We start from the raw sequence: 12,687 nt of genomic DNA, 5'->3' as shown, positions 1-12,687 counted from the left end.
TAGAGTTGGCTTAGTAGCAAGGCGATCACTAGCTACTCAAGCTAGTTGAGATGAACTTCAACGCGAGAACATCTTTTACTCAAGGTGCCATGTGACCAACAAGGTCTGCAGTTTGGTGATTGACCCAAGGAGTTGCACCAATGTTGCTAGTGGATTAATGGTGAAGCGACTAAACTTGCAACTAGTGAGCACCCTCAACTATACAAGCTTCAATGGTTGAATAATAGCGGTGAGGTACGTGTTTCTAAGCAAGTTTTAGTTACTTTTCGTATTGGTCGATATGGGGATGATGTTATGTGTGATGTGGTACCAATGCAAGCTGCACATATTATTTTGGGTCGTCCTTGGCAATTTTGTGACGCCCCCGCTTCTCCCAAGGGCGAATCCTAGGGTATCGGCGGGACGCCTGCCTAGTTCGCGCCAGGACTCAAATTTTCAAAATAATAAAACTAGATAAACCCACAAGCATACTATTCACAATATATCTAACGCCAAAAGAGTTGTATTTACATCTTCAAAAGTAGCTAGTCAATCGACTATATTACATTGTGACAACAACTAGCAGAAAGTAGACCCTAAGGAGGGTCCTTATACAAACCACCAAAACAAAAACAACCATCTTAATTGTCCAACTATTACAAGCAAACCTAACTATACTAGTGAATGTGCCAAGTAGTTCCCCGTGTCGTCCCCTGCTAAGGAAAACAAAGGAAATGGGGTAAGTTATGTGCTTAGTAAGTAAACAGGGGTAAAATCGTAAATTGCACATGTAGATAAACAACTCTTTCACAAAATGTCAAGTCAAGTGCAAAAGTAACAATACAAATGAAGGATACAGGTTGGCTCCAAAGCCAAGTCGTTTGCCATGCGTGACCTCCTGCCGACACTCCGTCGACCACAAATAAGGTTCGTAGAACTCCACTTGTACTCCCACCTAACACCTTATCACCCTCACTGGCCAGTCACCTCACAAACTTGCTCGAGCGAACGAAATCACAAACTTGAGCTTGAGTCACAAGCTCGGGTCACAAACTTGGTTCACATTCTCAGTGAACCGGATTCACAAACTTGGTGACCTCAGACTAAGTTGGACTGGTTTCGACCAAGCCCTGACCGGCTTGAATAGTCCATCTAGGTCGGAAGATCAACCCCAACTTACAAACGTCACCCTGAGCTACAAGCTCAAGGGGTTCAAACCCAACACTCACAAACGTCACCCCGAGCTACAAGCTCAAGGGGTTCAAACCCAAAATAATTCATATATACACATCTCATAAAGAAACATAGGTACAAGCTAGGGTTTAGGTCGAGTGTGATAAAGTACACTCTCGCCTAAGTTCCCCTTTTATTCATATCAAAACACATAAGCAGTTTATACACATAAACGGCCTGAATACTTACTCCAAAAGTACGTATAGCAAAAATACAAGGATCACGTCACGTATACGGCTAGTAGGCCCCACCGGCACTGTCTAGCCCGTCACCGTCTAAAATAGAAGATTGCATCACAATATATCACAAACGGCCACTAACATGCATAACTCAAGTAAAACGGCAAAATTGGCACATGCAAGTGCGGAAACGGCACACGGAAATGGAGACGGACACGGAAACGGAAACGGAAACGGCCAGATTTGCCATCCCAAACCGTTTTGATCAAAAGTTAGGCTAGGAATGTCGGATCAAGGTGGGTGAGACACTGTTTTGAAGCTACGAGGAAGGTCTACAACTTTTATTTAGACATCTCAACCCAGATCTCAATAGGTATTGGTCAAAAATACACAAAATAGTTCCAGCCATTTCATTTCGGGTTACCAAACAGGCCCTGTTTGAAAGACCGTAACTCACGACTTAGAAATCGGAATCAAGAAATTCTAGAGGCGTTAGAAAGCTCATTCCTAAGACTATAACTTTCATGTTTGGACCAAAGGCTGAATCAATACAGAGCATGGGGAAAAACGGGTCCAAACATCCCTGTCAGAACTGTCCAAATTCGAAGGCAGTTCTGACAACCGATCTTGTTTTGGTCATAACTGGAGCTATGGTACTCGGATTGGAATGAACTTTATACCGTTTCGAAGCTAAGACCAATATATACATTTCTTATGAAGGAATCAACACCCAGTTCGCACGTTATCAAAACGGACAGAGCATGGTCAGAAGCAAAATTCAAAAACGTAACACAATCTAGTGTACAAAACAGGTGCAAGTGTTTTGGCTATAACTCGGGATACACTGATCCGTTTGACCTGAAATTTTGCAGGCATATTTAGGACTTAAGAGGCTACAACTTTTATGAAGATCACTCAGCCCAGTTCTCACCCTAACTAGGCCAAATTTACCAAAACAACTCCAGATTTTCCAGTTCGAAATTCACTGCAGAAATCAACTAGCAGTCCTGCTTTATTCACTCATATCTCAGCACACACAACTCCAATTCAGGTAATTCCAAAGCCATCCGAAAGCTAAGATACAAGGCTACAATTCTTAAGAAGACATCAACAACCAAATCAGAAGCATTCCCAAACAAAGTAACCAATTACCAAAGCTGATTACCAAGTTCGGACAGAAACAGGGCAGCAGGGGTAGTTTGGTCTTTTCACAGGCTACGTTGCTCCGATTGAGTTGAAATTTTGCAGACAACTATAAAATATCATTCTATACAACTTTTATGTTTTGTACTAAGGCCAAATCCGCCTCTAACTAGGTGTAACAGTACCAACAGAATTGGGGAAAAAAATGAAACCCTAGGTTGAAATTCCATCAACCTTTACCAATCTAGGTTTTCATCCATAAAACTTCTAAGATTCAGGTCATCTATCCAATAAAATACAATATAAGAGGTAGAAGAAGAGTTTCTTAGTTTAATACCTTCAAACCTCAAGGAAATACACAAGAACAAGGCTGCCCATGCAAAAATCACTCCACCCAAAGCTTCCTTGTCACCTTATTGCAAGTTTAATCGGTTTAGTTTTTGTGGTTTCAACTCAAACAAGGTAAAATCTAAGATGGAACTTGAAGCTCTCCCTCTCTTTTCTCCTCCCAAATTTCGTCCATCATGGAAGGCAAAGGAAGAAAATGGTGATTGACTTGAGTTGGATAAGTTTTAAGCTTAATCTTGGTCATGGTCTTGGTCAAGATTGGCTTGGTGCTTGACAAGTGGCACAAATCCAAGGAAAGTCTCTCTAATTCTCTCTCTTAAGCACTCAAATATCTATTACTCCTCCAATCATCTCTCAACACCTTTTGTCACATAATTTCTTTTGCACAAAATTCCTTCTAGTCGTTAAAATTTTACCGCACTAACCGTACTAGCGGGTCCCACGCCCAATATGCACTACTAACGTCACATGAACTAATTTATACTAGAAAAATGTCTTAGAACCTAATTCCCTTATAAAAATAGCTAGAAAATTAATATAATAAAGGAAAGTATAGAAAATGTAGACACAGAATAAAAATAAGGGCTAGAAAATAAGAAAATATCGGGCTCTCACCGTTTTCCGTAACTCGCACGTACTAGGGTTTTAACTTATAATTTACTAACTTATTATTATCACTTCTAATCATATAATATTTCCTCATCCAAAAGTCACTCTTAGCTACCAAATTTGATCCTCACTCGGTACCGAATAGTCACACTACGAAAAAATGTGAAAACCCTAATTCGCTCTTTCTTGAAAACGAAAAGTGAAACCCCACTTTTTAGGTTCATTTGCACTTATTGTGGGATGATTGGATAGTAGGACCATATTAAATGAACAATTTCCAAATAAAAGGGCATTTTTAAGAAAAATATTAGGATGTTGCAAGTCCTCACAAATTTGATAAAAGAGTCACTTTTGATGAATTTTTTAATAAATACTCTTTCTTACATTGTGGTAAAAAGATCACACTTGCACCTCTTACATCACAACAAGAGTTTGAGGATCAAACTAGTTTACAAAAGAAGTACGACATGCATGCTACTAATAAAAGGCAAAACTCAAAGGGGACGGTTGGGGAGATGGCTGAGACTAATTTAAGGGAAAACAAGGGTACTAGCTCGTCCATTGAGTTAAAAAAAAAAAAGGAAAAACAGCATGATTGCTAGGGTTAAAAATGTGAGACAAGCTTTATATTCTAAACAAATTTTGCTTATCTTGATTTGTAAAGAAGTTTTACTCACTAACAAACTTGATGCTTCTTTGCCTAGTGTTGTCACTAACCTTTTGCAGGAGTATCATGGTGTGTTTCCTGAAGATATGCCTAATGGATTGCCACTTTTAAGAGGAATTGAACATCAAATTGATTTCATTCGTGGGGCTTCATTGCCAAATAAGGCGTCATATAGGACTAATCCTGAGGAAATCAAGGAGCAACAGAGACAAGTAGAGGAGCTACTTGGCAAAGGATGGATTCATAAGAGTCTAAGTCCTTGTGCAGTATCTGTCCTATTAGTGCCAAAGAAAGATAGAGGATAGAGGATGTGCACTGATTGTAGAGCAACTAACGCCATAACGGTAAAATATCGTCATCCCATACCGCGTTTAGATGACATGCTTAATGAATTACATGGTGCTATTATTTTCACTAAAATTGATCTGAAAAATGGTTACCACCAAATTCGCATGAAAGATGGAGATGAATGGAAAACTGCTTTTAAAACTAAACATAGGCTATATCAATGGTTGGTCATGCCTTTTGACTTGACTAATACACCTAATACTTTTATGAGATTAATGAACCATATTTTGTGTCCCTTCAGTGGTAAATGTGTGGTAGTTTACTTTGATAATATCTTAATTTATAGCAAGAGTTTAGCTGAGCATGTGATACATTTGCAATCTGTCTTGGATGTGCTTCGAAGGGAAAGGCTCTACGCCAACCACAAGAAATGCACTTTTTACACTAATCAACTTGTATTTCTAGGCTATGTTGTAAGTGAACATAGTATACAAGTTGACCAAGTAAAAGTGAAGGCTATAAGTGAATGGCCAACACCTACTAATGTAAGTGAGGTAAGACCATGGCTTGGCAAACTTCTACCGATGCTTCGTCAAGGACTTTAACACAATTGTTGCACCACTTACATCAATAGTCAAGAAAACGTGCCATTTCACTGGGGAGATGAACAAGCTAAGTCCTTCCAATTACTTAAACATAAGCTCACACATGCACATGTTCTAAGTTTACCTAACTTTGATAAGACTTTTGAAGTTGAGTGTGATACTTTTGGTATAGGTATTGGGGTTGTTGTACTCCAAGAAGGTCATCCAGTTGACAAAGAGTTGATGGCCTTAGTTCGAGCTCTCCAGACATGGCAGCACTACCTTCGATCTCGAGAGTTCATTTTGCATACCGATCATGAGTCGCTCAAACACATCAAGTCTCAAACTAAGTTAAGCAAGCGACATGCGAGGTGGATAGCCTTCATTGATAGCTTTGCATTTGTGATCAAGTACAAAGCAGGTAAGACTAATGTAGTTGTTGATGCTCTTTCTAGAAGATACACACTTATCACTACTTTAGATGCTAAGTTGCTAGATTTTGAATTCATTAAAGATCTTTATGCAACTAACCTAGATTTTGGTGAGATTTTCACTTCTTTGCCACGACACACTTGTGAGCATTATTTCATATCACAGGGATTCTTGTATTATAAGGATAAGCTGTGCATTCCAACGAGCTCATTGCGTACACTATTGGGTCGTGAGACATATGGAGGAGGACTTATGGGTCATTTCGGCATTGCTAAAACATTATCAGTTCTCCAAGAGCATTTCTTTTGGCTTCGAATGAAAAGGGATGTAGAACGACATATAGAAAGGTGCGTCACTTGCCATCATGCGAAATCCAAGGTAAACTCTTATAGTCTTTACACTCCTTTACCCATTCCATATGAATCTTGGGTTGACTTATCTATAGATTTTGTGCTTAGACTGCCTAGGACTAGAAAGGGTCATGATTCAATTTATGTTGTAGTTGACCGTTTCTCTAAGATGACACATTTTATCCCTTGTCATAAAACTGATGATGCTAAACATGTGACTGACTTGTTCTTTAAAGAAATAGTTCGTTTGCATGGAATGTCTCTCACCATTGTCTTTCATAGAGATGTAAAGTTCCTTAACTACTTTTGAAAAACTTTGTGATGTAAACTAGGAACTAAATTGCTCTTTTCTATTTCTAGTCACCCACAAACTGATAGAACTTTGTCTGCTTTGTTGCGAGTGATAATTAAAAAGAACATTAAAACTTGGAAAGATTGCATGCCTCATGTTGAGTTTGCTTATAATTGCACTGTGCATACTACTACACAATATTCACCTTTTGAAGTTGAAGTTGTTTATGGTTTTAACCCTCTCACACCATTGGACTTATCCCCTTTACCTGTTTATGAGAGAGTTAATTTGAATGGTAAGAAAAAAGCTGATTTTATGCGAGAGTTGCATGCTAAAGTTCGAGCTAAGATCGAAAACCGAACTCTCCAATATGTACAAAGTGCAAACAAAGGACGTCGCAAGTTAGTATTCAAACCAAGTGATTGTATTTAGATACACATGAGGAAGGAGCGTTTTCCAGTCCAAAGGTGCAATAAACTCCTTCCAAGGGGCAATGGTCCATTTCAAGTGATGGAACGAAGTAATGACAATGCTTACAAACTTGATCTCCCAGGTGAGTGTGGAGTACATGCTACATTTAATGTTGCTGACTTAAGCCCTTTTTATGCAGATGACGAGCTTGATTTGGGGACAAATCGCCTTCAAGAGGAGGGGAATGATGAAGGGGCACAAGTGATCAAGGGTGACCAAGTTACAAATGATCCAGTTATATAAGTTCCAAGTGGTCCAATTACAAGAGCTCGTGCAAGAAAAATGAGAGAATCACTTCAAGCTCTTGTGTGTACAATTCAAGATCGAGTTGGGAATTATTTGAGGATCATTGAAGGATTGGATAATGTAGATTCAACACTTTACACTTTGCTCCAAGTTGAAGAGTCGGGTGAAAAAGATTAGTTGATTAACTAGTTAGTCATTTGGATAGTTTTGCTTGTTGCCTTAGTCGTGTGTTAAGCAAGGGTTTATTTGTCACTCACCTTGCTGATTTGGTTACTAATTTCAGCTTAATAAATTCGGCCAACATTGTCATTATTATGGCCAAACCCTAGTCATTATTTTAGCTTAATAATTCGGCCAACCATGTCCTTAGTTTGGCCGAAACTCTAGTCAATAGTTTAGGGTTTAATTAAGTCCAAATAACTTTAACTTTGAGTCATTGTAAGGCTTTAAATAGCCTAGTCTTTTCCAATATTTTAGTTAATCAGATTTTTACAACAAACTTGTGAGTTTTCACTTTCTCTTGTCCAAGAGAACCTCCTTTGAATACTTGAGAGTTTTCTTAAGTTATTCGATTCGAACTTATCAATCAAGTACCTCCTTGATTGTGGCGTTCCTCTACTACAAATTTGGTTCATTAATTCGATTGGTTACGGGTTGAGATAGTATCAATATTATTCGTAACTTCTAGAATTAATTAGAGCCAAGTTTTTCTACTGTCAAACCTTCGTGCTAGTTGTCTAGATCCGGGGCAAATTGATTCGCTGGTTTCGTCTTCGATGGAGTTCGTGTCACATCAACTGTCATTCCAATTTTATTGAGTATCGCCTGTACTGGACTCACCCACTTGCTATTGGATATTGGATATATTATTTCAACACATAATAATTTAACCATTTCATTCTTCACTATCTACATCATTGCAGGATTAAATCTTCTCTGAGTTTCACACACCAGTTTTGATCCCTCTTCTAGCAAAATCTTGTGCATATAAATAGATGGACTGATCTCCTTTATATTAGCAACTGTCCATTCAATTGCTGTTTTATGATTTCGTAACACTCGAAATAGTTTTTCTTCCTGCACACTTGTCAATGTGTTAGATATAATCACTGGCAATATTTCACTTTCTTCCAAATAAACATTTGAGATGGATTGAAAGGGACTTAAACTCTAACACTAGTACCTACATCACAAAAGGTAACAATCTTGGGTAAGAGTCCATATCTAACTGCTTGACATCATACTGATTTAACATTGGAGGTAAAAAGAACAAAGTACTGATACACTCGTCAATTTCATAATTTAGCTGTAACACTCACTACTACTCCATAAATGATTATTAATAATCACTTCTAATACATCTTTTCCACTGACATCAAAAACTTGCTGAGATAAGTCATCTATAATGTTAATAGAGAAAACAGAATGACAATTAGCAGGATATTTCATGGTGTCAAAAATATTAAATTTCACGATCTCACTATCAAATTTTATGGTTACTGTACAATTAGAAACATCAATTTTTATCTTGGCAATTTTCAAAAAGTTTTTCAAGTAATATAGGTGTTGGATTGATGATTTGTCATCCCTTCCACCTCCACAAGAACATATTTTAACACCCCTTCCGGGTATGCATTAGATTTGTCTACCAACTGAATGATAACTCCAGTCTCCTTTAAAGGACCCAAATTCAAAGAATAATACATTAACAAAGGCATGACATTGATAGATGCCTCTAGGTCTAACATAACTTGTTTAATTCGAGCATTACCAAAAGCTCAAGGAATTATAAACATATTTGGGTCCTTGCACTTCAAGGCCAACTTCTTTTGGATAATGGCAGAGGCATTTTCATTGATAGTCACATTTTCATTCTCCTTGAGTTTTGTCTTTATTGTACACAACTCATTGAGGAATTTTGTATACCTTGAAATTTGTTTAAGAGCCTCAAGTAATGGGATGTTCAATTTCACCTTACAAAAACATCAAGAACTTCCTGCTCCTTCATATCTTTGTTAGACTTTGCCAATCTACTTGGAAGGGGTGATGAAAAAATGATGTTAGGTTTACAACCCTCAATCTTTCCTTTGTTGTTTGTTCTTGGAACCTCGATTTCTTCATTCAACTGAATTCACTTAGCCTTTGATTGTAAATTCAATTATCCAATGACTATCTGCTTTTCACTTCTTAAAGTCACAACATTTGCATTTTCTCGTGGATTAACAATGGGCTAAAAAGGTAATTTTCTTTTAACAATCTGAACTCTTGAATCAGCTATTGTTATGACCAACTGACCTATTTGAGTTTCCAAACCTTGAATGCTTTCATGGATCGAACGTTGGAATTGTACCATCTCGCGCTTAAATTGTATCATTTCTTGCTTAAATTGTGTTATTTCCTGCTAAAATTGTGTCATTCCTTGTTGAAATTCAACAGTTGAATTAGCTATTGTCTTCACTATATCCTCTAGAGATGAGTTTGCACTAAGAATTGGATTATTCAACATCTATGGCTGAATTAGTTGTTGATGCTGTGGCTATGAGGCCTGTATAGAGCTTGGGTTTGTCGGCCACTATAATTGAAATTGGGGTTATCTCTCCACCCCGAATTATAAGTATTTGAGTAGGGATCATATCTCCTTTGAGGTGGACCATGCATTATCCCAAATGCCTGAACTTGCTCTGACATGTCTTCCTGAAGTGTTGGACACGTCTTTAGGATGTGTTATCGAAGAGTAGACTCCATAAACCTTTGCTAATTGTGTATTCCTGAAAGCAAATTGATGAAACATCGATGTCATTTTCAAAATTTGTCATTATAACTCGGAAGTGCCAACTTCATTAACATGCCTTGTTTGGTGGATTGCTCAACTTCTAAATTGTTAAGAATTTTTAGGCATATTAGAAATTAGTATTCTAGCCTCCTGATAGGGCTTTTTACACACTATAAATTTTAGAACCTTTTTATCCTATTTTCACTGGTGCACGATTCGTTTATTGAGTATAGAGATACTTGGTATTAATCCCACAGGGACTTAGAAATTGGCAATCACTTGAATTTAATCACTTGTTTTATTATCTAAACAATCAAAATTTTAAGGAGGTAAAAACAGAGAAAGTTCATTAAACGGTAAAATCAGCCATGAAAGATGTTAGCTTAAATGATATAACCAATCATAAAAATTAGAAGTTAGTTTAGGCAGTACAACTGGCCATATGACATAAACAATAAATATAAAATCGACCATTAGGTAGTAAAACCAACCACATAGGTAGTATGATGCAAGAAAATAAAAAAAAAAAGTAAAGACAAGTTAGATAGAATTACTTAAAGATTAAGTGAGAGAATCCTAGGAATTAGAATCCCTTGTTATGTCAAGATTAGAAGTTAGCTAGGCTAATTGTGCTTATGCTTCCATGAAGTGTCAAGAAATAACTTCCAAATGTATATCATTGTTTTTGCCAATGAACAATTTTAAGAGAAATCGCCTTGACTAATTCCTCTAGAAATTGCTTTCACCAATTTTTTTTAACTTCTTGAATCATTATTCATCTATTTTCATAGAGAAAATGTGAGAAACAAATTAAATAAGTTCAATGAAATTATTATATAAATCCAACTAATGGATTTAACTACTTTCGTGAGAATAAGTTTAATGTTTAAGAATTTAGATCTATTGAAAGCAACTTTCATTGCTCAACACTTATTAAATCATTCATAGTTGATGGCCAAATAAAAACTAACAAATTATGAAAAAGCATAATCATCCCTTAACTGTTTCAAATCAATATTATAGCAAGTTCATCTTCATCCTAGGATATGAAAAAACTTAACTAGACATCATATTAAGAGCATCTAAATATGAAACAAACTTGTAACAAAGCATGACAAATAAGAACAAGAGACAAAGTTTACGAAGAAAAATTCTTATTCAATATCTTGAAACTTGAATCCTTGAATTCCTTCACAAGTTAATCTCTCAAATATGCTTGATACAAGATTGTTTTCACCTTCCTCTCAAAACTCTTTAAACTCACTTTGAAACTCATAATATGAAAGTAAAGTTAAAACTACTTGTATCTCTACTTCTACTCTATACTATAAGGTGTTTCGAGATACTACAAGATACTACATGATCCTTAATTGAATGAGATACAAGTAGTATTTATAGATTTTTTGGACAAGAAAATATGTTCATCATATGATCAAAAAGTTGTTCTTAGCTTTTCCAACTCAAATTTAACTGGTTCCAACCGGATTCTATCAGAAAAATTAGTCCAAAAAATAGTGGAAAATGAATGCCAGTTGCTTCTGCAACTTGCAGCTTTGTCTCAAGGATCCACAAAGTACATCTGCAAGGTGTACCTCATAGATCGTCTCGCGGTTCTTCTTTGTCTTCAGCTCTACACATTCAGCTCAAAATTCAACTTTGCTCTATTTTTTGATCAATTTCAACTACAATTTTCTTAATGAGAGAAGCCAAATTAACTCTTGTACAAATATGAAAGTTGTAGATTTTTGAGTTATCTTTCCAATACATTAAGAATCATTTCATTTGGATCTCTGTAGGTTGCTAAATGACCAAAATACCCCTAACTGATGGATGCTCTATTTTAGCTTTTGATAGAAATTTTTTTGACTGTATTTTGACTTTTTGATTAGGAAACTCAATAAACTGGATTTCAATATCTTCACATGAATTGTAGAATTATGTCTTAGTTTCAAAATAGTTTAAAAATCACCTCAATTTGATACTCGTAACTCAAGATATAGCCAAAATACCAAAGTGTGTCCAATCTGTCAAACTCTTTTGTTTTGAATCATTTCAAAAGATACCAAAACTTACAAAAACAACATAAATTTGCATATTAACCCACAATTTTGCATATTTTGGTTAAGAAACGCTACTTGTATGAAAAGTAACTTATAAAGGAACTCAATTCTTCCATTTTAGCTTAAAACATACCAAAAATTTAACCTAAAACCTAACTAAAAATAGGTAAAATAAATGCCAATCACCTCTTGTGGTGTCTTATCCACCAAAGCTCCTCCACTAGCAGCATCGATTATATTTCTTTTCACTTGTAATAATCCTTCATAGAAGTACTGAATCAATAGTTTCTCATTTATTTGATAGTGGGGGCAGCTATTACACAACTTTTTAAAATATTCCTAGTATTCATAGAGAGTTTCTCCATCAAATTGCCGAATATCGTAAATTTCCTTTCTTATATTTTCTGTTCTTGATACTAGAAAGTATTTCTGTAAGAACTGCTCTTTCATGGCATTCCAAGTGGTGATTGATCTAGAAGGTAAATCATACAACCAATCCTTTGCTGCATCTTTCAATGAAAATGGAAAAGCCCTCAGCTTCACTTGATCATCAGAAACACCTTGAGGTCTGAAAGTTGCACAAGCTATGTGAAGTTCCTTTTGGTGCTTATGAGGATCTTCTCCAGATAATCCATGGTAGGTGGGCAACAGTTGAATGAGTTCAGACTTCAACTTAAAATTTATATTAACATCCAAAGTTGAATACTCAATACACAATGGTTGATGATTAACATCAGGAGCTGCTAATTCCTTTAGAGTTCGGTTAGCATTAGCCATTATTTTTTATGTCTTACTATCTGAATTGCTAATCTCCAATTCAATAGCTATCTGGATACTCGGTGATGAATTCTTGGATAACTGAGATTGAATTCTCTTTTTACTTCCTTAGTCTTTTCACCATTTTCTCTATCTCAAGATCAAATTTCAAATCTCCTGAGTTGGAAGACCGGGTCATAAACCTAAAAACCTATAAAAAATCAAAGTATATAAATCAATAACAAAAATTAACAACGAAAAAAACAAAAGAATAATA

The 12,687-nt window shown here is 36.1% G+C and overlaps 1 protein-coding gene and 1 long non-coding RNA gene across 2 annotated transcripts; both read right to left on the bottom strand.

Moving 5' to 3' along the window:
• Positions 1-450: 450 nt before the first annotated feature.
• Positions 451-3,048, bottom strand: LOC140037329 (uncharacterized). Its single transcript, XR_011841253.1, has 2 exons — positions 2,872-3,048; positions 451-692 (listed from the first exon to the last, which is right to left on the bottom strand). It is a non-coding gene; the product is annotated as an uncharacterized lncRNA (long non-coding RNA).
• An 8,945-nt stretch (positions 3,049-11,993) lies between these two features.
• LOC140036388 (uncharacterized) lies at positions 11,994-12,431 on the bottom strand. The gene has a single exon (XM_072077776.1). It carries the CDS (start codon positions 12,429-12,431, stop codon positions 11,994-11,996), a length of 438 nt encoding a protein of 145 aa, XP_071933877.1.
• Between the last annotated feature and the right edge of the window lie 256 nt (positions 12,432-12,687).

The sequence above is a fragment of the Coffea arabica genome, chromosome 2e, assembly GCF_036785885.1.
Source record: "Coffea arabica cultivar ET-39 chromosome 2e, Coffea Arabica ET-39 HiFi, whole genome shotgun sequence".
In the NCBI taxonomy this organism is placed as follows: Eukaryota; Viridiplantae; Streptophyta; class Magnoliopsida; order Gentianales; family Rubiaceae; genus Coffea; species Coffea arabica.
Note: the sequence above shows the minus strand (reverse complement) of the source record. Positions and strands in the feature narration are given on the sequence as shown.